The sequence below is a fragment of the Pan troglodytes genome, chromosome 9, assembly GCF_028858775.2.
Source record: "Pan troglodytes isolate AG18354 chromosome 9, NHGRI_mPanTro3-v2.0_pri, whole genome shotgun sequence".
In the NCBI taxonomy this organism is placed as follows: domain Eukaryota; kingdom Metazoa; phylum Chordata; class Mammalia; order Primates; family Hominidae; genus Pan; species Pan troglodytes.
The window spans coordinates 107,943,114-107,968,452 of record NC_072407.2 but is presented as its reverse complement, the minus strand read 5'-3'; the positions used below and the strand labels follow the sequence as shown (position 1 = coordinate 107,968,452).

General features: G+C 35.9%; 1 protein-coding gene and 1 long non-coding RNA gene across 8 annotated transcripts in view; one reads left to right on the top strand and one right to left on the bottom strand.

Moving 5' to 3' along the window:
• GRIA4 (glutamate ionotropic receptor AMPA type subunit 4) overlaps positions 1–25,339 on the bottom strand; it is a 374,575-nt gene that overhangs the window by 8,103 nt on the left and 341,133 nt on the right. For 4 of the 7 annotated variants that reach the window (XM_016921906.4, XM_016921903.4, XM_016921901.4 and 1 more), the window contains exon 15: positions 7,936–8,050. In XM_016921906.4, the coding sequence (XP_016777395.1) occupies positions 7,936–8,050 (115 nt within the window). Of the gene's footprint in view, positions 1–1,923; positions 2,053–7,935; positions 8,051–25,339 lie in introns of those variants that run through there. The other 3 variants (XM_054662653.2, XM_016921904.4, XM_054662654.2) reach the window with 2 other exon arrangements.
• LOC134807375 (uncharacterized) overlaps positions 12,643–25,339 on the top strand; it is a 57,255-nt gene continuing 44,558 nt past the window's right edge. The window contains exon 1 of the long non-coding RNA XR_010147665.1: positions 12,643–13,141. This is a non-coding gene — a long non-coding RNA (uncharacterized LOC134807375). The remainder of the gene's footprint in view (positions 13,142–25,339) is intronic.

Genomic DNA, 25,339 nt, shown 5'->3' with positions numbered 1-25,339 from the left:
GTTTGAAAATGACAGGTTTAAAATCCAATTATGGGAGAAAGGGGACATCTTTTAGCTTTGCTTCTATTAGAATATACTTTTAATGTTTGAGATTTCTCTTGAATAAATCCAACTCCACATTTCCTAGTTGAGCAACTAAGGAGTTGTTGAGCTGATGGTTTCACATTTTGTTCATCATTAATTTACCAAATATATGCAAATAATGTGCCAAGGTACACATTATTTGTTCTTTCAGTTACATCTACAAGGGAAATCTCATGGAAAATGTTACTTTTGCATATTATATACTGTTTAGAAATAATTATCTATGTGTAACTCAAGTAATTTTTTAAGATAACTTTAAAAAATATATAAATTATTATGGTCAATTGAGAAATAAGTTATTTATGTATGGATGAATTTATAATTATTTTTATTAATTAAAAATACACTATAATTCCCACTTAAAAATGCTTAGTCCATTAATATTTTAGAGATATTATTTATTCTTCAGAGCTTCAGTATACATATAATCTCGTAATAAATCCAGAATAATCCCTAAGTCCTACTCTTATGATTGGAAGATACTAAAATTGTAACAAGAATTCAAAATTGTTTAATAAATTATAAATATGCTTATTACATAATATTATTGCAAGAAGTATTTTGGTAGACTACCTGAAGGATGCCCTGTAGTCATTATCTTCTCAGCAGTATGTTTTGTGCAAAATGTGATTCAGACCCTTAACGAGTTTTATAGGAGAGTATTTAACTCAAAAGATGCACTATATACACTGTCACCTTAGTCACAACATCAACTGACTGGGCTAAACATTTTAGAGTAACTTCATTTTCAAAATAATTACTCATTAAGTATTTGCACTTGTCTGACTTTACATCAGGATTTCAGGTAATGGTTTAATTATCTGGCCAAGCTTGTCTCATTTCACTCTGGTTAAAGGGCAGACAGAAATGATTAAAATATAGGGATAAGGCCTGAAAGGGATTCATTAACATTAGTTTGTCTCCTTAAATTAATTGAGGCTCTCCTATTTAAAGCAGTCACATGTTTAATATCTTAGAATATCCAGTAATGTGTTTTCTTTCTTAAAGAAGATACAGAAAGAAATAAAAGGGGATTCCAAGAACCTTCAGCTCTGGCTTTCAGGTGCTGTTACTATATTCTATCAACTTGTGTAGGTATTTAGATTCACTGATAAACTTGTAATTTTTTAAAAAAATAAAAACATAACTATTTCCATTACTTTTATTTGTACTCAACAGAATTAGGAATATAGGTTCCTGCATTTTTTATTTTTTTCCTGCATTGTTTAAAAAAGAATTTATGATTAAGAGATCTTAGAACTTGAGAATATTATTCACAAACATTGACTAATTAAAACAATTTCAATTGGGCAAGTAGAATTGAAAGGTTCACTCTGTTTCTCTATCAGCACAGAAATATAATGGAGGTTCTTCAAACTAAAGTGGAATGCTTGGCACTATGGTGACAAAAGACTGACCCTCTGAGTAAGTATTTATTTAATATTTAGAATCTCCTTTTTCTGGTTTACTACTGATTTCCTGTTTTGAGAATATATCAATTCTTGAAATAACATGATTTCATGAAGTCTTTGCCTCCAAAACAAACAAAAAAACTACCCCAAAAAACACTACTTTTATGAGTGGTACGTAAGTTTGAGAATAATGTAAAAGGAATTTTATTATTTAAGAATTTTTGCAGTTTTAATTTAATTTAAAAGTCTTAATATTGGGGAGCAGGTTGCAGTTTCCTGGAAAGACCATCCCTATGGTTGAAATTTATGACATTAGCTTTTAATTTAGGCAGTGGCTGAGTGTATAATGTTCAGTTTTTATGGTTTCCATATACTTTTGACAATTGCTCCCGTTTACTGCTTTGTGAACACAAGAGGAGGCCCCGAACTGCAGCGACTGACCTTGCTTCCAGAGTCCTTGGGTCCACATTCACCTTTATCGTACCACCATTTGTTTTTCAGCTTGTCTAAGACGCCTGCCTCACTGAGTTTCAAAACGGCAAGGTTTACAGGAGTTCTTCACGTGGAAAATAACATAAATAACATTATATATGTTATTTTATGTTATTCAAGTAAAACTACATTAGAATCGCATGGCAAAGTGACAGAGCAGAGGCCACAGTAGGTGCTATGTCTTGTACTGTAGGCCCAGGTTTAGAATCAGACATAAAACTGGGGCCTGCTCCATCGCTTTAGGTAACAGGCACATACTGCTAGGGAGGATTTTTAAATAAAATGTATGCAATTACTGTGAATCCAAAACTATTGGCCTTGGTTGGGTTTCTGGAACATTTACCATTTTCCCCACATAAATGTGGCAGCCATTCAAAATCCAGAAGCTTCTTTTTGTTCTCTTTCAAAATTAAGGAAGTGGCTGCAGGTTGACAGACAGACTGAAATAGAAGCTAGGTAGGACTGATTTCATTCCTTGCATGCATTATGATTCAGCTCATGGTATTTGACTTTATGCCATAAAAGTATGTCTACAGTATCCATCATTAAATTGACTTCTTGACCGCTTTCATCCAAAACCTAATTGAAAAAGGCGGGTGATTTCAGTGTTACAACAGACCATCTTATGCAGAGGAAGGTCATCAGGAGACAAATATGTAAATAATTATTTTAAAGCATAAGCCCATGATGATACTTTCCTTCTAAATTGCAGTCTTTAACATAAATAATATCACCAGAAGCAATTTTCATCTATCTTGTCTATCTTGAATCTATCATCTATTTATCTTTTCATCTATCTTGAATCTTAAAGCATATTAATGTACTTTAAGTACAAGGTGAAGTGACTATAATATATTCCACAAATTCTTAGCAACAAAAAAGACAGGTTAGAGGTAACCAAGATTTTTCTGAATAGACAAACTCCTCTTATAAGAAGACTCTATTTATATTTATTAGAGACTCTATTTGTCTCCTCTACCATCTTTGATTCCTTCAACACTAAATATTGTATTAGGAGTTTCAGGGAGGAGGACATCAGTCATTACCTGGCATCAGTATTCCAAGGAATTTAATAATTCTTTCAGTTTTCACTCCCATATTACAATATGAAGGCTAAGATGATGAATGGAAAGCAGAAAGTTTCAGGATCCTTTGTTGTTACCATTTTGTTGGCTTATTGGTTTTTCATTTCGTCCCAAGACAGACTTTTCATATTCTTCTGGACATTTTGCCTGGTTGTATCCCCTAATGTGCCTCAGTTCTTCTAGGAAATGCTGAGTGCATCTGGAGTTACAAGACATGCATTTATTGGGGATTCATTCCAAAAACCTAACTACACAACTAGGAAATGCATTAAGAATGATGGTGATCATGACAGCTAACATTTACTGAGCATTTACTATGTACCAGGCATGGTTAAAAGCATTTTTCATGTTCACTAACATCATTCACATTTTACAAATGAGGAAACCAAAGCACAGGGAGCTTAATTCAGCAAGTTACACAACGAGGCAGTAGCCTAATCAGGATTCCTGATAGTATGACTTCATAGCTTTTGCAATTAAAAATATTAATAGCAGAAGACTCACAAAATGATGTTTCTAGTTAATTGGGCCTTCTGGTTAAACTAAAACCCATTTTTTTTGTATGGTTAGTTTTGAAAAAAATTCTAAAATACAAATTTTTATTTTTGTTTATATGGTTTCGGGATATAATTTAAATTTTGTTTCAATGTTATATTACTATGGCTTAGGTTCATTGTTCCACTGAAGAAGTAATATACATTTGCCATGATCCTAGAATATTATGTTGTTTTTTAGATTAAAATCTGACATGAGCATGATTTAATACTTTCTACTAAAAGCTGAATTTGAGGGTGGGGTGAGTTGAGGATTATGGTTAATTGGGGTGCCTGGTTATTTTAAACCCAGTTAATCTAGGTTTTCCTGTCCATACCAACCACTACTCTCTGCACCTGACCCCCAAGCCCCATTTGTGACGTGATTGTTACAATAACCACAACTGTGGGTTTACTAGTGACCTGCAAATCCTTTGAGAGCAGAAGTCACATCTCATTTATCTCTGTAAAATGGTATTTTCCAGAGTAGCTGACTCAGAGTAGGTGCTCTATAAAGTAGCTCAATTTGAAAAATGACAGAGCAAGATTTTTGAATCCAGAGCAAGCTTTTTTCTTGAACTGATACTCTAAGGGTTTTTAGGTCCCCAGGCAAGCTCCCCAAAGCCTTTGTAACACATGGGTGCTAAACTATATTATCCTATATTTCAATTCTTGAATGGGGTGGGCTGGGAGGAGGAGGACTCAGTGCTGAAAACTGGAGGAAAGTTCGAGAGTTTCCTTTAAGTTTCTTCAAGAAGGGACAATTGAAGGCAAAATTGTGAATAAGATGAAGACTGCATTAGGCTTCTCTCTCCCCTCTTAAAGTAGTCTTTTCTCCTATGGCCTTCTTTTTCCCTCTGGCCTCTTTATCCTTTCTGCTATTTCACACCTGTAACCCGGTTTTAGAGGATTAGATTAACACTTTGAATATAAGATATTTAGTATTAACCATAATTAATGTTCAACTGGTGGACTATCAGAACAAGGAATTCATTACTGGGAGAGTCATTCTCCAAGGGCTAGATTCCTTTAGTGTTTTTTGTTTACTACAACTTTTTTTCCTTTCCATTTTTTCCTGCTGATGAATGCATATTTTCTGTACTAATTCCTTTATTCTTGCATTGGTTGTCATGGCTGTGATAGAGGAAAGCGGCTTATTTCTAAGTATAGCATCTATCAAAGTCAGAAATGGGCTGTATTCTTCAAAGGGCCAAATTATCAGGAAGTGCACGACCAAATATAATACCTAGAGATAGCATTATTTGGTATAATCACACTTACAAAATAATTTTATATGAATATCCACATTTATGAGTGTGCATATTTTACACATGTAGAAGCAGAATAAAGTATAGAATTAACAGAAAAAATAATTTTGTAACTGTAATAATGGGTGATTGATGGTTGCAGCTGTTGCCAAAATTTCTAACTAGAACCAGGATTGAATAACTGGCATAAAAATTGGCCTAAAATTCTTTGTATGGTTTGTGCTTTGACTAAACCATACTAGGTTAACCAAAGTGGAGAATACATTTTAGACATTGCAATCAATATTTTAAAATTGGCTCATTCATTGTCAAGTAGTAAATTTTTGCTATTTTATTCCCAAGAGTGAGTATGAATTTCTTATGACCATAAAACAGGACCATATCACAATAATATTAACTCATATGAACACTATCAAAGGATCAAGTTTTCAAATGAAGGAATTTGTACCCCACAAGTCATGCATTTCTGCTTTAATTTATTTCGTGTAAGATGCAGGACCCTGTTCTTCATATCTGTTGTTAGTTTTTTACCTTTCAAGGTGAAGCCTCTTGGCTGAGGACTGCTATGGTCAGAACTTCACAGCACTGAGAGTGGCTGTCAGGTGAGTGGGGATGCTAATTACTGCACGGCCTGGAGTGTGACGGGGATGCTAATTACTGCACGGCCTGGAGTGTGACAGGGAAGCTGCTGCAGCGACCCCAAATAGTCTAATTGTTCCTTATATTAAATCATGAGCTCCTTGAGGGAAAGAACAGTGGTAATTCTCTGTTTCTACACAGGTACTGGCACATGGCCCCATTCAAACACAAGTTTAATAATTTGCTGCTGAATGGAAGGCTGGAGAGGTTACAGTCCTGTGAATGACAGATGAGTCAGCTCTCTCACAGAAACCTTTCCATGTGTGGTACAGGTTTCCATATTTCCCTTCTTCATTAGATGAGTCACTGTTGGGATAGTTAGTTTTCTCCTACCAAGATTCTGTATTTGAAGGTCAGCTAAGCCAGGATTTCAGCATGTGTGTGCTGAGTTCTCTCTGTATTTTCCCTTCTGCACTGAATTGGCAGCATTGGTCTTTTCTGCTTTAGTTTTACACACAAAGGCTTTAGAGTCAGTTGCATTTCTCACTTCAGGACTTTTTCTCCTTATTTTACCTCTTTTGATGAAGATCAGGCCAAATGGGAGGGGTAAGGTAAGTTTACAAAGAAAATCAGTCACCTGAAGAAGGTACAAAATGAAAACGAAAAAGCAACAACTGTCTCCTAGTAATTTATTTCGATTTAAGTTAGGTCAGGCCATTTAAAATATCATCTTGTATGACAAATGCAGAGTAGGGTATTATTAACATTTAGAGTGCAACAATCTATTCTCTTGATAAACCTTAGACCAATAACAACCTATGTGGATTTTTTTTTTTTTGTATACAAACACATTCCTGGAGGAAAAAATAAAACATAATGTATTTCATTTTGGGAGAATATTTTATGTTAATTTTTTATAACATGTTGGAAACCTACTTGTTAAAATTTGAAATAGCGTTCATTCTAAAACATTTTGTAGTTCATGTTTGGTGAAAGTAATGTCACTGCATAACTATAAGAAGAAGCAATTCGATTTTGGAAACTACAGGGTTAGAGAGAAATTTATTCTTTTGGACAACAAATATTTATGTCCAACAAATAAAAATGTCCATTATGTACCAAATAATGAGTTGGATACAAGCTAATTAAATCTGACTGAGTTGTCCAGTTCATTTCAATAAATTAAAATGACTTTTGTTACATAGATTTTTCTAACATATATATGTTTCTGTTATGCTTGCTTATTTTTCTTCAGAAAACATCTTTAATGCATGCTAAAATGGGACTTCATTATTTATATTTGTGGAAAATTTTATCTGTAAAGCAGTGTTTTACTTCTCTTGTATTTGTGATAACAATAAAAATTTGAAAACTAAGTTTTTTCTAATGGAATAGAATATCTTTGTTTTTATTTTCTCTGTTGTTATTCTATGATATTTTCTGGTATTTCTAATTTGCATGAAAGAATGCTAGGTTATTAGTATAAAATTTAATACTTTTCTCTATGTATATATTTATATGTTTATGAAAACTATCAGAAAATTTCAGACAGTTGGAGCTCCAAAATATAAAATAAGTTATTACTCCTTAAGACAGTGCCTAGAATGGAGACAAAAGTTTGTCCTTCCTCCTGCTGCAATAGAACTAGTTATTAGATGGGAAGATGTAAGTGAGCTTAATTTGAAAGGCTTTTTAGATCGGGTGAGAAATTTCCCATCCATGAACTGTTTTCTTTAAGTCTAAAAATACTGATATATAGTGAAGAAGGGCTCTGGGACACTAGTATATTCTGTTAATTGCCTACTTTTTTGTTCTTTAGATATGGCTTAGAAATAAAAAAAAACTATTATTTTAGGAAGCTGGAGTTAAGATATGAAGTGAAGACAAAGCTGAGTTGATTTTGTTTTTGTTTCCTGATCATTTTGCAATTTGATCCATTTATGGAAGGCAAAAAATGTGTAGTTCATATGACAGCCTTTGATTTGTTATTTAACTTGAATAGAACCTGAGAGTTTAGATGGAGAAAACTTTTTAGTGGGCACCCTAGACAGGTCTATGTGGAGTCAGGTTATTGCTGATACTGAGCAATATTTGGTAGAAGTTCTGGTAAAGTAATGGTGAAAAAAAACAAGACAGGCTTACCGCCCTGCTCTCTCCCCTCTCTTCTCTAACTTGCTGTTTCAGAAACTTACATCCCTTCCTACTTTCCAAAATTGAGATTCATAGGCTTATAACGTCTGATCCACAACCTCTTCAAAGGCAGAGATTTTCAGTGACTATTTTCATTAGGTTTGTTAGTGTGTCACTAAATTGATAATGGTTGCAAATATTTTTGCATTGACAGTAATTGCATACGTAAGTTTGTGAAGGGACTGGACTAGCAATTAAACTGGTATTAGGAGGTCCAAACCATAAGTCTCCCAGCAGATGCACCTATTACTTTACATACTGTTTACCCGCTTTTGGTGACATTGAGGCTAACCTTGGAGTCACCTCCCCCGCTGCCACATTCTCCTTTGTCGTACCACCATTTGTTTTTCAATTTGTCCAAGAGGCCTTGTTCATTCAGTTTTAAAACTGCGAGGTTAACAGCATTTCTTGAAACGATAAAACATATTTTGTAAGAAACTGCACAGCTGTTAAGATGTTAGAAGGAATGAGGACTTAAGCTCTTTATAAGCTTCTCCCAGACGCTAAATAAACCTCTCATTTTACCATCCTGCAGCCCCTTCCTCCGGAGTCCAAACCAAAGGCAATTGTAACTAATTTCAAACGTATTAAACATGCAGTATTTGGTGCTGTTCACTTTCATAGTTCGTTTATTGTCAAATAACTGATCTCATCATCAATCAATTACATGGATTTTTTTTTGGCAAAACAGTAATAAACGGGAATTTACTAGTAATTGAGAAAGAATTGTGTCTTGAATTCCTTTGCCTCTAAGAATGCCAATGATCCAAAAGAGAATGAAATTAAAATTCATTCCCACAAGGAAAAACAAAATGGCATATACAAACCATCAAACAAGCCACTAATTTTTCTTTACTGATTCCCTGAAAACAAAGAGTAATTATTACTCCCTTTATTTTTTATGTGGGTTTAGTGTGCTCGATTTAGTTGTTTGCAGAATCTAGGATTTCCTGATCATTTGCTTCATGGACTAGAAGCTGCATGGTAGTCAAGAGACAGCAGCAGCTCTAGGGAAAAATTCTTACATCTAAATTTTGTGTTAATTCTTAAAGGCATTGAATGCTATTTGGAAATTAGGATTACATATCCAATTTGATGGTTTAAGTAATTAAACTCCAGGATGTCAGGCTGCATGTGATACTGACTTTGCAAACAAACCCACTAGATTAGATTTCCTCCATGTTTTTCTCTAAAGGGAAATAGGGTAGCTTATTTTGGCTATTCTTTAGGAGGATTAAAAAATAGTGTCATGGGCCAGGTGCGGTGGCTCGCGCCTGTAATCCCAGCACTTTGGGAGGCGGAGGTCGGTCAGTCACCTGAGGTCAGGAGTTCAAGACCAGCCTGGCCAACATGGCAAAACCCTGTCTCTACAAAAAATACAAAAATTAGCTGGGCGTGGTTGTGGGCACCTGTAATCCCAGCTACTCAGGAGGCTGAGGCAGGAGAATCGCTTGAACCTGGGAGGCAAAGGTTGCACTGAGCTGAGATTGCGCCATTGCACCCCAGCCTGGGCGACAAGAGCAAAACTTCGTCTCAAAACAACAACAAAAAACAAACAAAAAAACATGTCATGGGCTTTTGCCTCCCATACATTTGGTTTCTTTCCTGCTTTCAAGTTACAGTTTTTAAATGACCCAATAGGTATTTCAAGAGATTTTTCCATCATTTAATAAAATTTCTGTTAAATTTAAGGAGTGGCTCATATGCTGAGGGAATTTGGGTAACGTTTGTGACATGCTATTTTATAAACACTGAGTTTGGTGATTACTTAATGACAAATGAATTATAGGTAAAATAAAGCAACCATATTATCAAATAGCAGTTGAATAATTGATTTGCAAGCAAAATGACATTTAGCCAACTAATAAAAAGTGTTGCATATTTTACCACTAATTAGCCTACTAAAGTGTTTCTTGTCTTAAAATTTGTTCATATTATTTGAGGTCAACAACGTGCTTTTCCATTTTGTGATGATCTGATCCACTTGGAGAGTAAACAGTTCTCATAAGTAAACCACACACTTAAGAGTTTTTAGTATTAACTCTTCTTAAGAATAAGACTGCCCATTTACTGAATGCTAAATAATTAGCTACTCCTACATTTCCAAGTAAGTGCCACATTAGTGGTGTAAAATAATGCATGTACTTCCTAATGTGACAATATCAAGTTGTTAGTTTAATCACCAAAGGACCAGATTGAAATGTAGGAATGAAGATAGAGACATCTATTTTTTTAAAAATTCTGCTGGGAAAAAAGGAATTGTTTTAATTTATTTTGTGTCTACGAGGAACTAAATTTGTCTTTCAATAAATTAAGGTTAACTACTAAAATTCTCTATTTTGGAGAAAATTATTTTTATAATCCATTTTATTTTAGCCTTAAACATTCATATGAAGATTTTTAAAAATGAAGTAATATTCCAATTATTTTCTGTGTTGATTTAGACCATTCCTCTGATAAAACTAAAATTATTTCATGAGAGGGTTATTTAACAGGGTTATTAACCATATCCAAAGACAGTTTCACAGCACAATAGAAAACTAAAAAGCAAAATAAAGGAATGGATAAGGAAAAAAAGCTTTACGTTGAGAAAATTGTTTGGAATCAAGCTTTCTACAAAATTATTCTAAAACATTGTCTTTCTAATACCATCTAATAGGCCATGTAAAAACAGTTTAGTTTCACACTGCTATCCATATATGTGTGTAATTTTATACACTGGACCAATAGATAAGTTACTACCCAGTTCACAATTAATCTACATGTTTTCCTTCCAGAAACATGTGGTCCCTCAATAGAGTCCACTTAATACCATCATATATGAAATTTACCTTTCTTTAATGATGCATGGTGGAAGGCATTTTGTAATCAATATCTGGAGATAGTATTTCAAGATTTCTGTGCATGTTAAAAGTGTCTGCGTTTTTCTACAATTGTCTAACTAAAGATGTAATTCCCTCACATAATAAGTTTAGGTCTAAAGGGCTCCTTAGAATGCTATTTAAACTTTAACATAAACCACGTATATAATGACCATTTGGACATCTGTTCTATTTTATAGAATGAATCACTTCTACATGTTATGATTAATAAAAATCATCAATGACATATATATGTATATAATTACTTCACTCATTTTACTGGACTAGGTTGAAAAGTACTTTTTGTCAAGCTAAGAAGAAAGTGAAATCCTAAAGAAGTAATAATAAACAAGGCTAAGGAAGCCATAAGAAGTTAGATAAATGAGGGATGTAGAAAGCAGATACTCGCTGCAGCACATTTTATTATTTTTTTGAAATCCCTTCAAATATTTCAGACATAGACTTCAAAATTGATGTCACAAACTCATATTGATTCTAAGGGGTATTCTTGCCCTGATTAAGTATATCAGTGTCACTGTAATAGTGACCTGCCAAGCAGATAAATGTAGAAGAAAAATATTTTTAGCTATTTCTTACATTAATTATTCCCTTTATTGCGTTAAATGTAGCTTTTGCAAAGTCAGTTGAAATGAATTGCTTTCCATTAAAAAATAGAAGAGGAGGAAAAAGCAACAAGGGACCACATTTTTTCTAGATGTTTAAACCATATTGGAGAACCAGATGTGTTGACAATGACGTTGCATAGACTGAAATAGGTTCAAGGTAATGTGTTTGCCTTTGCCTTGTATGCCTTAGCGAAAATCTAGGTGAGAAAATCCCTTCCCCAAATAGCTTTTCTCATAGTAATGAGATGACAGGGAATTTGATTCGGGCCTAGAATGAAAATGCTCACTTGATCAACTTCCAGGACTTCTGAAAAACTTCCAAAAGTTTTTATTCCTGGAATTTCCCTCAAATGAGTTAGGTTATGAAAATCCATACTTTACTAACCTAGCATTTAAGACTTACTTTTGTTAATGAGAATTTTGTTGAAATGTCATATAAAACCAAAGCTTTACTATGGGAACTAACATATGTAAATTTTTTCCATTTATTATTAATAATTTTGGGCACATTAATCTAGTGCAAAGTAAGATTTCCTTGTGAAAAGCATGCTTAATCCAGCCTAAGACATTTATTGCTTATTCTTTACCCCTCCACAAATAACTTATCATTAAATTATATAGCTCTGGATATGCTTTTATGCTTACTTTTATGCCTTACTCATATTTACTTCTAGATCATATTTCTTACAGTATGATTTCTCTGTTGGTGAGGTATTAAAGTGTATATCTGATAAAATGTCAACCTAAGTAAACAGGGCAAATTTAAAAAGTTTTAGTAAAGTTTAGTTTTATTTTTCTGATTTCCTGGATTTGTGAACATTGTTCTAAAGGACTGATGATACAGCTTCTTAGATTTAGTCATTGTCTGCCCACAAGATATTCAGGACATATGTAGTTTGTAGAACAAATAACTTGCAGTATTATCTTTGGTCTGGTTTAAACACATTCAATTCCATCTCACTTAATAGGATGAACACTTTATTGTTGGCTATGATGGCAATAGTATATGGAATTAATGCAGTTTATCTGTCTTAACTACTGTGTAGTTGTGTTAGTGGATTATTATCCTTATAAGAAAGTATCCATTAGTTATACTAATTGAGTATCCCTAATCCAAAAATCCGAAATCCTAAATGCTACAATGTGCATTTCCTTTGAGCATCATGTTGGCACTTAAGACAATGTTTTTTGGAAATGTTTTAGATTGCAGGTTTTCAGATTACAGATGCTGAACTGGTGGTAAGTGTAACGCAAATATTCAAAAAATCCAAAAAAATCTGAAATCCAAAACACTTCTGGTCCCAAAAAGGCCTGTGACCTCTTCACTGGAGTGCTCTCTTCATACTACATTATATAAAATTTAAATATCAAGTGTTAAAATGTCCAGAATATTTACCTGAATGAGGCTGAGAGGTTTTTTTCATAGTCCTTAATAAATCTTAATATAGTTTAAAACCACTTAAAAATTGTGTGACAAAAAGAAATTGTGTAAAAATAAGAACATTCCTTTAAAGTCAGCAAAAAACATGGATAGATAACTTATGTAGCAAGAAATTTAAATCATATAAAATAATTCAGCCTTATTTGAAGTTAAACTAAAATCATATAAAAATAATTCTGCCTTATTTGGAGTAAAACTAATGTGCATTAAAGCAATGCAAATTCATTTCTCACCATTCATAATAGGAAAGATAAAAATAAAGATATGCTTTGTATAGTCGAGGATTTAATAAGAGGAGCAGGCATTCTCATTCACTGATGATAGAATTAAAAACTGGAGATCGGATGGGCGGGGCCAAGATGGCTGACTGGAAGCTGTGGCGTTCAGAGGCTTCCATCGGAAAAAAACATAATAAGCCTGTGAATCCTTCACAGGCAACCAAGGTATCCAGGCTCTCTCTCATCAAAATTGTCTAGAAGGCTGGCGTGACCCACTGAGAGAAGGAAGAGCACTGTGGTGTGGTGGCCCACACCGGGAAGGGGAACCTCCTCTCCACAGCCACGGGAGGCGGTGAGTGAGTACGCCACCCATCCGGGGAAACTGTGCTTTTTCCCATGGAACTGTGCAACCCACAGATGGGAAGGTCCCACTCGCGAACCCACGCCACTGGGGCCTAGCGTCCCAACCTTGGAACATGCAGATTCTTACAGCCTCTCAGCTGGAATCTGCTTGAACCTACGGAACTCCCGGGGGGAGGGGCAACCAGCACCAGCTGCTGCTGCCTGCTGTCGAAGCCGTTTCAGCTCCTTGGGGGAGGGGCGGCAGCCAGTACTGGGACTCACAATTGCCTAACATGCTAAACTACCTGGGTGGGGGAAGGGCAGCACCCATTTCTATAGCTCCAGGCTGTGCTTTTCCCCTGCTGGAGCCAGGGAGGCTGGAGAGCTTGCTCCCAAGACTTGTCCCCACAGCCCAACACACCGGCTGTGGCAGTCAGCAGCCAGAGTGCCTCTTCAGGCCTAATCGTGACCCATTCTTCCTCAGTGGGCGGGGCTTCCCCGCAGGATCTCCAGTAACTCCAGTCAGAGGCTCAGGGACAGAATTAGCATCTCCCTGGGCCTGAGCTCCTAGAGGCAGGGGTGGCTGCAGTCTCTGCGGACCAGCAGACTTAGCCTCTCCTCCTGGTAGTTCTGAGGAATCGGGCAGCTCAGATGGGTGGGTTTCCCCCCAGCAAAACACACCCTCTCCACCAAGGGACAAAGTGCTTCATTGAATAGGTCCTGCTCCCTGTGCCACCCAACTGAATGAGACCCTCCAACAGGGGTTGTCAGACACCCTATCGCCAGAGCGATCCTACTGGCATCAGGTTGGTGCCCCTCAAGGTGAGAGGTCCTAGAAGAAGGAGCAGGCAGCCATCCTGGCTGCTTTCCAGCCTCCTTGAGTGACATCTCCCTGCACAGGAGCAAATCAGATGAATAGGGCCTAAAGTAAATCTCCAGCAAACTGCAGCAGCCCTACAGAAGAGGGCCCTGATTATTGAAAGAAAAACAAACAAACAGAAAGCAACAACCGCATCAACAACAACAACAACAAAAAGTCCCCCACAAACACCCCATCCAAGGGTCAGCAGCCTAAAAGAACGAAACTAGAGAAACTCATGAAGATGAGAAAGAATCAATGAAAAAATGCTGAAAACCCAAAAAGCCAGAGTGCCTATTCTCCTCCAGATGATCACAACGTCTCTCCATAAAGGGTGCAGAACTGGATGGAAGATCAGATAGAGAACTGATGGAAGGAGTCTTCAGAAGATAGGTAATAAAAACTACGATGAGCTAAAAATGCATGTTTTAACCCAATGCAAAGAAGCTAAGAACCTTGATAAAGGTTAGAGGAATTGCTAACTAGAATAACCAGTTTAGAGAGGCACATAAAAGACCTGATAGAACTGAAAAACACAGCATGAGAACTTTGTGAAGCATTTGCAAGTATCAACAGCCAAATCGACCAAGTGGAAGAAAGGATATCAGAGTTTGAAGACTACCTTACTGAAATAAGACATACAGACAAGAGAAAAAAGAATGAAAAAGAATGAACAAAGTCTCCAAGACTTCATAAAAGGACAGAACCTACGATTGATTTGAGTACCAGAAGGAGATAGGGAGAATGGAAACAAGCTGGAATACACATTTCAGGATATTATCCAGGAGAACTTCCCCAACCTAGCAAGACTAGCCAACATTCAAATTCAGGAAATACAGAGAACACTATTAAGATATCCCATGAGAAGATCAACCCCAAGACACATAATCATCAGATTCTCCAAGGTCAAAATGAAGGGAAAACTGTTCAGGGCAGCCAGAGAGGCAGGCCAGGTCACCTACAAAGGGAAGTGTATCAGACTAATAGCAGACCTCTCAGCAAAAACTCTACAAGCTAGAATAGATTGGGGGTCAATATTTAACATTCTTAAAGGAAAGAATTTTCAACCCAGAATTTCATATCCAGCCAAACTAAGCTTCATAAGCAAAGGAAAAATATAATCCTTTCCAGACAAGCAAATGCTGAGGGATTTTGTTACTACCAGGGCTGTGTTGCAAGAGCTCCTGAAAGAAACACGAAATATGGAAGGGAAAAACCAGTACCAGCCACTGCAAAACCATACCGAATTCTACCAGAGGTACAAAGAGGAGCTGGTGCCATTCCTTCTGAAACAATTACAATCAATAGAAAAAGAGGGAATCCTCCCCAACTCATTTTATGAGGCCAGCATCATCCTGATACCAAGCCTGGCAGAGACACAACAAAAAAAGAGAATTTTAGACCAATATCCCTGATGAACATCAATGCAAAAATCCTTAATAAAATACTGGCAGACCAAATCCAACAGCACATCAAAAAGTTTATCCACCATGATCAAGTGGGCTTCATCCCTGGGATGCAAGGCTGGTTCAACATATGCAAATCAATAAATATAATCCATCATATAAACAGAACCAAAGACAAAAACCACATGATTATCTCAACAGATGCAGAAAAGGCCTTTGACCAAAATTCAACAGCCCTTCATGCTAAAAACTCTCAATAAACTAGGTATTGATGGGACGTATCTCAAAATAATAAGAGCTATTTATGACAAACTCACAGCCAATATCATACTGAATGGGCAAAAACTGGAAGCATTCCCTTTGAAAACTGGCACAACACGGGTGCCCTCTCTCACCACTCCTATTCAACATAGTGTTGGAAGTTCTGGCCAGGGCAATCAGGCAGGAGAAGAAAATAAAGGGTATTCAATTAAGAAAAGAGGAAGTCAAATTGTCCCTGTTTGTAGATGACATGATTGTATATTTAGAAAACCCCATCATCTCAGGCCAAAATCTCCTTAAGCTGATAAGCAACTTCAGCAAAGTCTCAGGATACAAAATCAACGTCCAAAAATCACAAGCATTCCTATACACCAATAACAGACAAACAGAGAGCCAAATCATAGTGAACTCCCATTCACAATTGCTTCAAAGAGAATAAAATACCTAGGAATCCAACTTACAAGGGATGTGAAGGACTTCTTCACGGAGAACTACAAACCACTGCTCAACGAAATAAAAGAGGACACAAACAAATGGAAGAACATTCCATGCTCATGGATAGGAAGAATTAACATCATGAAAATGGCCATACTGCCCAAGGTGATTTATAGATTCAATGCCATCCCCATCAAGCTACCAATGACTTTCTTCACAGAATTGGAAAAAACTACTTTAAAGTTCATATGGAACCAAAAAAGAGCCCACATTGCCAAGACAATCCTAAGCCAAAAGAACAAAGCTGGAGGCATCACACTACCTGACTTCAAACTATACTACAAGGCTACAGTAACCAAAACAGCATGGTACTGGTACCAAATCAGAGATATAGACCAATGGAACAGAACAGAGCCCTCAGAAATAATGCCGCATATCTACAACTATCTGATCTTTGACAAACCTGACAAAAACAAGCAATGGGGAAAGGATTCCCTATTTAATAAATGGTCCTGGGAAAACTGGCTAGCCATATGTAGAAAGCTGAAACTGGATCCCTTCCTTACACCTTATACAAAAATTAATTCAAGATGGATTAAAGACTTACATGTTAGACCTAAAAGCCATAAAAACCCTAGAAGATAGCATAGGGAATACCATACAGGACATAGGCATGGGCAAGGACTTTGTGACTAAAACACTAAAAGCAGTGGCAACAAAAGCAAAAATTGGCAAATGGGATCTAATTAAACTAAAGAGCTTCTGCACAGCAAAAGAAACTACCATCAGAGTGAACAGGCAACCTACAGAATGGGAGAAAATTTTTACAATCTACCCATCTGACAAAGGGTTAATATCCAGAATCTACAAAGAACTTAAACAAATTTACAAGAAAAAAATCAAACAACCCCATCAAAAAATGGGCAAAGGATATGAACAGACACTTCTCAAAAGAAGACATTTATGTAGCCAAAAGACACATGAAAAAATGCTCATCATCACTGGCCATCAGAGAAATGCTAATCAAAATCACAATGAGATACCATCTGACACCAGTTAGAATGGCAATCATTAAGAAGTCAGGAAACAACAGGTGCTGGAGAGGATGTGGAGAAATAGGAACACTTTTACACTGTTGATGGGACTGTAAACTAGTTCAACCATTGTGGAAGACAGTGTGGTGATTCCTCAAGGATCTAGAGCTAGAAATACCATTTGGCCCAGCCATCCCATTACTGCATATATACCCAAAGGATTATAAATCATGCTGCTATAAAGACACATGCACACGTATGTTTATTGCAGCACTATTCACAATAGCAAAGACTTGGAACCAACCCAAATGTCCATCAATGATAGACTGGATTAAGAAAATGTGGCACATATACACCATTGAATACTATGCAGCCATAAAAAGGATGAGTTCATGTCGTTTTCAGGGACATGGATGAAGCTGGAATCCATCATTCTGGGCAAACTATTGCAAGGACAGAAAACCAAACACCACATGTTCTCACTCATAGGTGGGAATTGAATAATGAGAACACTTTGACACAGTGTAGGGAACATCACAAACTGGGGCCTGTCGTGGGGTGGGGGGAGCGGGGAGTGATAGCATTAGGAGATATAACTAATGTAAATGACGAGTTGATGGGTGCAGCACACTAACATGGCACATGTATACATATGTAACAAACCTGCACATTGTGCACATGTACCCTAGAACTTAAAGTATGTATATAAAAAAAGAGCTTCTGCACAGCAAAAGAACTATCATCAGGGTGAACAGGCAACCTACAGAATGGAAGATAATTTTTGCAATCTACCGGTCTGACAAACGTCTAATATCCAGAATTTACAAGGAACTTAAACAAATTTACAAGAGAAAAACAAACAGTCCCATCAAAAATTGGGTAAAGCACATGAACAGACACGTCTCAAAAGAAGACATTTACACAGCCAATAAACATATGAAAAAAACTCAACATAATTGATCATTAGAGAAATGCAAATCAAAACCACAATGAGGTACCACCATCTCACACCAGTCAGAATGGTGATTTTTAAAAAGTCAGGAAACAATAGATGCTGGCAAGGCTGTGGAGAAATAGGAATGCTTTTATACTGTTGGTGGGAATTTAAATTAGTCTAACCATTGTGGAAGACAATATGGTGATTCTTCAAGGATCTCGAACCAGAAATACCATGACCCAGCAATCCCATTACTGGGTATATACCCAAAGGAATAGAAATCATTTTACTATAAAGACACATGTACACATGTTTATTGCAGCACTGTGTACAATAGCAAAGACATGGAACCGACCCATATGCCCATCAGTGATAGACTGGATAAAGAAAATATGGTACATATATACCACAGAATACTATGCAGCCATAAAAAGGAATGAGATTATGTCCTTTGCAGGGACATGGATGAAGCTGGAAGCCATCATCCTCAGCAAACTAACACAGGGACAGAAAACAAAACACCACATATTCTCACTCATATAAGTGGGAGTTGAACATTGAGGACACATGGACACAGAGAAGGGAACAACACACACCAGGGCCTGTTGGAGGGTTGGGGGTGAGGGGAGGGAACTTAGAGGACGGGTCAATAGGTGCAGCAAACCATCATGGCACTTGTATACGTATGTAACAAACCTGCACGTTCTGCACATATATCCCATTTTTTAAAGATGAAATTTTAAAAAAAGGAGAAAAAAGAATTAAAAACCAAAAAGAAAATAATTTGGCTTTATACAACAAAAGCTTTAAAACAATTCTCACCCTTAATTAAATAATTCCCCTTAGAGCAATCAATCCTAAGAAATTAAAGGTGCTGCCAAAATGACTTATGATAAATCTCATTTTATATATATGTAACATCATATATATAGCATTTTATATATATAACATTATATATATAGCATTATATGTATAACATTATATATAGCATTATATATATATATATAAATTGAAAGCAATATACCTATCAAAAAGAGGGAAGATTAAGGAGATTTTGGTATACACCAGTGGTCTCAACTTTCACTTGAGTATAATAACTGCATATTGCAAATACTCATGCTCAGACCTAACCCCCACTGTATCAGGTTTTTCTAAATTGGGGTACCATATGTTACAAAGCTTCTGGCGTTATAGTGTTGATAAGTACCAATGATCCATATGATTGATGTTTGATAACCATTAAAAAAATTTCAATGGCAAGAGGGAGTACTTATAGTATAATGTTAAGCAGAAAAAGAAACAAGTGTGTGTTCATTTTGATCTTAGTCTGAGAATAAACTATACATTTATATATAAGTATACATATATATAATGTTGATTGTTGAAAAGAATATGAAAGAAAATACAACAAATCACAATCTCTGGGTGTAAGATGATGATGAACTTAAATTGCATTTGTTCTTTATGCCCCCACACACCCAAAATTTTCTGGGCAGTGGAAAGTGATACTGTAATAATTAGTAAAAAACAAAGCTTTCAGTTATTTTGTAATATAATACCTTATGGAATTGTTTTATTCAAGCCAAATAATATACTCTATTTTGGATTAAATAAAATTTGAGATATAAATTAGGGGTTATTCTTAAAGTTCTTAGAAAAACATTTATTGTTCCTGATTATGTGGTTTGCTTTGGTTCAGTTGGTTTTGTCCCTCTAGTCACAGGCTGGAGGACATGTGATGTATTTGGCTTCTATGAGGGCTCTACTTTATTTGATGGGAACAGGTCAGGCAGAGAAGTATGAGCAATGCATCAATTAGCAGACATACCCCATCAGACAGGAGCTACAGGAGGTTAATAGAACTCTTAGTGGCCTAGAAAGAAGACTTGCTGTTTCACACATATTTATATAGACAAGGTGAGTCTTTTCCCTTAGGCTGAATTAAATGAATGTGACTGAATAGGCTTGAGTCCTGCTTAGTGTGCTATTTACAAAAAAAGAAAGAGTTTATATCTCTGTTTTCAGAAAAACAGATTTATGGCTAGCAACTATGTTCTTTCCCTAACAAGTATTAGAGACCCTAAGAAAAAGTCTTTTTTTGGATTTCTTTGTAGGAGTTAAAAAATACAATTTATTTTTATATTCTATCATGCTACATATTTATTTTATACCTTTCTTGAAATCAAACTAAAATTCCAGATTGGAAAACTCATTTGATTTAAGCTTTGTTAGCAGCAAATGTGTGTGTGTGTGTGTGTGTGTGTATGTATGTATATATATATGTGTGTGTGTATGTGTATACATATATATGTGCTACAGTTTTCCCAGAACCATGCTAATAAGAAAATAGTAATTTCATGAAATATGAATAACCAACTCTACATAGACTATTCATTCTGTTATTAAATATAGCTGCATTGTCAGTAGTTTCATAAAAATTCTATGCATATTCCATATAACAAGATGAAATAGGTAGAGAGAAGCAAATATCACGTAGTATTTACTTTTGTAGTTTAATTAATGACATCTTCCAGATAAAGCTGAATGGAGCAAGTAAGCAAAAAAGCTGAGAATTTACAACAACCCCAGAACTCTGTGTAAAGTCAATTAATGACCTACTGAGAAAAAATGACTATTTTATTAATCAAGAAAACACAAAACGTAAATAAGAATCAATAGGCTGTCAAATGATGAAGAGTTAAGAACTAAATATGTCTAATTTTAAGGAAAGGCTTTTGCATTCACAATTCTACCCTTTGTCGACTATTTAGCCTCGAAGAGTAGCCAGTTTTCAGCATTATCAATGCTCCACTAAGTTTTCAATTTAACTTGTAGCTGTGTTATTACTTTTCTTCCCAAATTATTCATTCCAGTAGACAAGCACAAGGCTCTTTTTGCTTCATTGGATTTGTGCACTCATTTCCAAAGGCAGAATTTGGGCTAGATTGCTCTACGTATATATGCAAAAAGTTTTTAGAAAAGATACTGAGTTTTTACTCCAGTTTGCCTATGCGATGACAAGTAAGATTTGCATTAAATGGTACTATTGATCAGGAATTTAATATTAAAATAAGGAGAGAAAAATTTTTGTAAGTGGAAAGACAATTCAGACCCAGCATGATTTGCAATGAGCACTTGAAAACTACTTTGATAAGGAAGGATTTAGTGTCTTTGGTTTGGGTTTTAGATGACATATATGTAATTAAGTTAGTGTGGAAACCTTTGTATTTCATATTCCAAGTTGAGTCAAGGAGAGCTGAACAAGTTAAACAGATACTTGTCTGGATTCCAGCAATTGTCTCTAAATTGCATGTTCATTGGAATTTGCATGATTAATTTCTAGTTGAGACATGGATCTGAGGAATGTTATTCCTTGAAGGAGCTTTGTGATTTTTGTTAGGATATCTCCCAGGAACTTAGCCAGAGCATTAGCTAGGGAGTGTGATCAATTAAATTTTAATTACATTTTTAGTGTTGAGTATTTTTTAGGTAATATTTACAAATATTTCATGAAACTTAGCTTCATGATTTTGTCAATTTTAGGTCACAGAGTAGAATTTTTTTACCTACTTTGGGTCGTGGTTCTCTTTTAGAATTCAATGAAAGTACAAATACTTTCTCAGGAAGAAATGCAAAAACTTACAAAACCCCAGACTTATACATAATTTCAGGGGTTCACAGACCTTGGAAGGGCAACTTGAACACAGATTAAAAATATATCTGTTCTAAATTCGAATAACATTTATTTTAAAAATAGTGATGACTTCTAAGTCTGTCTATTAAAAGTAAGCGAAATAAAAACATTTCTATGACACCTGGTGGCTCAGAATTTTAATAGAGCAGAGATTTTAAGACTGATTTATTGAGAAGGGATTTCCAAAGTACTAGCCTCAATCTGTGATCATTGTACAGTTGCATCATATGCAGAACATTTTAATTTTTTATTATTTTTATTTTTTGAGACAGGGTCTCACTCTGTTGCCCAGGCTGGAGTGAAGTGGCATGATCATGGCTCACTGCAGCCCTGACCTCCCGAGGCTCAGGTGATCCTCCCACCTCAGCCTCCTGAGTAGCTAAGATTGACTGCAAGTGCACACCACCATACCTAGCTAATTTTTGTATATTTTGTAGAAATGTGGTTTTGCCATGTTGCCCATGCTGGTCTCGAACTCCTGGGCTGAAGCGATCCACCTGCCTGGGATTACAAGTGTGAGCCACCATACCCACTCCCATTTTTAAATACTGAATGTGAAACCAATAAAAATTTTAAAAAATGTGAAAAGATGCTTTTAGTTATATAATATTGAGAAAATATCAACTATTCATATTTCATACCACACATTTTATTTATTTGTGGTGGCCTTGGGGTGTTTGAGACTATACTCAGTAAAGTCCCTGCCTCAGGCCATTCGCTTGTTGTTATCACTGTGCTCAAATTATACATATGAAAGCTTTGTTTCAAATGAGACCATGCCTAGCTAGTGAAGTTCTTCAAGTTATCTCTGAATAGCATTCATTTTTCAAGTTGTGGTTATTATTATTCTAAAGTAAATTTGCTTTAAAGTAGGTAAAATACAATTTTAAAATATAAGAACTGGTCTCTGTTACATAAACAGCATGGGAGCTGTTCAACAGTACTGTGTCTTTCATGCAGATGCCCTGCCTGGTCCAGGATTTGCTGTGTGGACTCCCCCACTGTCTCTGACTCTTGATTTCTTCATCTCCTTATGTGATTTCCAGAATTCCATTCCATGGTCCACGGATCATCTTTACTTTTCCCATTCTTTGCTAACTCCTAAAAACTTTCATCAATTGCTTTAAAGACTTAGAATCCCAGAATTTTTGAATCAAAATGTAGGTTAGAGGTTATGCCCATCCTTCTTATTAGGCCCTAGGATGCAGTCCCTGGGGCCTAATGAAAGTTAGGTGACTTGTCCATCAAAGTCCAGCTGGGGTGCAGGTCTTCTGCCTTCTGGTCCAGTGTTCTTCCTACAGTACCAGGATACCTTTTGTTTCCTATCATGACTCTTCCCTGTATAGCTAAACTATATATCCATCCTTCTATGGCTCTCTGCGGGAAATTTTCTTTTTCCTGGGAAGTTTGTCAGGCTTGGTAGGGTCTATGCCTGATTAAGTTTTGGAAGCCATTGTAAGATGGCAATTTCAATCCTCTCAGGCTAAATACTCCTTGAGCTGAGAAAAAACTTGAAAGGCAGGTGGTCTTGTCAACTGAACAGATACAGCCTAAATACCCAAGAAGGAAGGGTAGTAGATAATTTTCTTTGAAAAGCATTACCAATAATCTATATGAAATGACTTGATTTAACTAGATGGTAAGATTTTCTTCCAAAGTTAAAATGTCTTTTTTTCATACATACAAAGTTCTTATTGATTTAAGTTCTAATCTTTTGAGACATGTAATCTTGGGTCCCAAGAACAGTACCATATAGAAGCTTCAGTATAATGAATTAGGAGATTTTACACAGAAGAAATAGGACTGTAAAAATGAATACCAAAATAACAAGGCCCAACCACAAAAACTCAGTCTCATCTTTGAATTTTCATTTCCCTTCCGTTCCTCTAGCCAATTATCCATTAAGAACTGTTTTTATGACAAGTGACTCTCATATTTATATTTTCATTTCTATTAAACTGGCATCACTTTAGTTGAAGCCTTTATCACCCAAGACCAGATCCACTGGCTTTCTCAATCCATTCTCTGCTACCCAGAGTCAGAATAACTTTGCTTCACTGCTTTTTAGAATGCCTTGTCAAAAATCTTCACAAATTCATGATTGCCTCCAAGATATTATTCTAACTTTTCTGACATTCAAGCTTTCTCAACAATTCAGCTTACATACTCTTTTAAAGTATAACTGTATTATATTTTATTTAGCCAGACAGAGGATTCTCATTGAATCCTCACAACAATCCCGTATGGTAGAATTACATCTCCATTTTACAGATGAGGATAGTGAGGCCTAAAGTTGATTGGCTAGTAAATGGCAAAAGTGAAATAGGAAGCTGGGTTTGTCTAACACAGAGGTCTAGTCTCTTAATCAAACTAATCCTCCAAGCTGATTCTCTCTGCCTTCAGCCAGGTTAGTTTCCTTATAGTCCTAACTATATTTTATTCAGAACTGACTCCAAACTCATATTAGAACATTCACCAGGAATTCCTTTTTCCCCTTCTCTTAGCCTTTCTGAATTTCTTAACATTTTCCAGTAATCACTCACTGACTTATTTATTCATTTGCTAATATTTATAAACTAATACATCTGAATCTTCTTTATGAGGTATTTCACAGATACTGTAGATGCTGTTTATCTCTTTCTTCTTTAAATAATAAGATCTAGTATCTGAGTACTCATATTTCCTTTGAGTCATACATTACTTTACAACACGATCTATGTAAATCTTTTCTTTCTCTTGGAGGGTAACAACTGTGTTTTAGGGTACTTTATACTATTTTCAGTCCTAATGCAGGGCAATGATTATAGTTGTTATGCAATAACTACATAAGAAGTGATATAACAGTGAATTAACCTCATGTGCTATTTTGCAAGCAACCCATTAAAATAAAAGAATAGTGTTCTGGGCAAATGAAAGGGAATCCTTCAACTAAGGCAACTAATGAATTTTGGGAAGTCCTGATATGAAGTGTGTTTTAAAACAAAACACTTCAAAACTGTCTATTAAATGTTGGCAAGTGGACATAAACATATTATTGACACTAGCTATCTTTATGAATAATGGCTGACAATTTGGTTCACTGTATAAACAAAATAATCTTAGAAGATATTTCAGTGAGATTATAGATAGCTAAAATAAACCAGTTGCCCTTCACTTTATGCAGCCAGACAAGGAAAGAACACTAAATGATAAAATCAAATGCAACTTTGTTGTTAATATCAAGGGAAATGTGATACTCTTAACTAAACTTCAAGATAAAAATCCTCCATAATGGATTTTTATAAATCAATTCTATTCAAGTTTAGCCAAGAAAACACATCACCTTCAGAAAATTATTGTGTTGGCCAGGCGTGGTGGCTCATGCCTGTCATCTCAGCACTTAGGGAGGCCGAGGTGGGCGGATCATGAGGTCAAGAGATCGAGACCATCCTGGCCAGTACTCTACTAAAAATACAAAAATTTAGCTCAGCATGGTGGCAGACACCTGTAGTCCCAGCTACTCAGGAGGCTGAGGCAGGAGAGTCACTTGCACCCGGGAGGCGGAGGTTGCAGTGAGCCAAGATCACATCACTGCAGTCACTG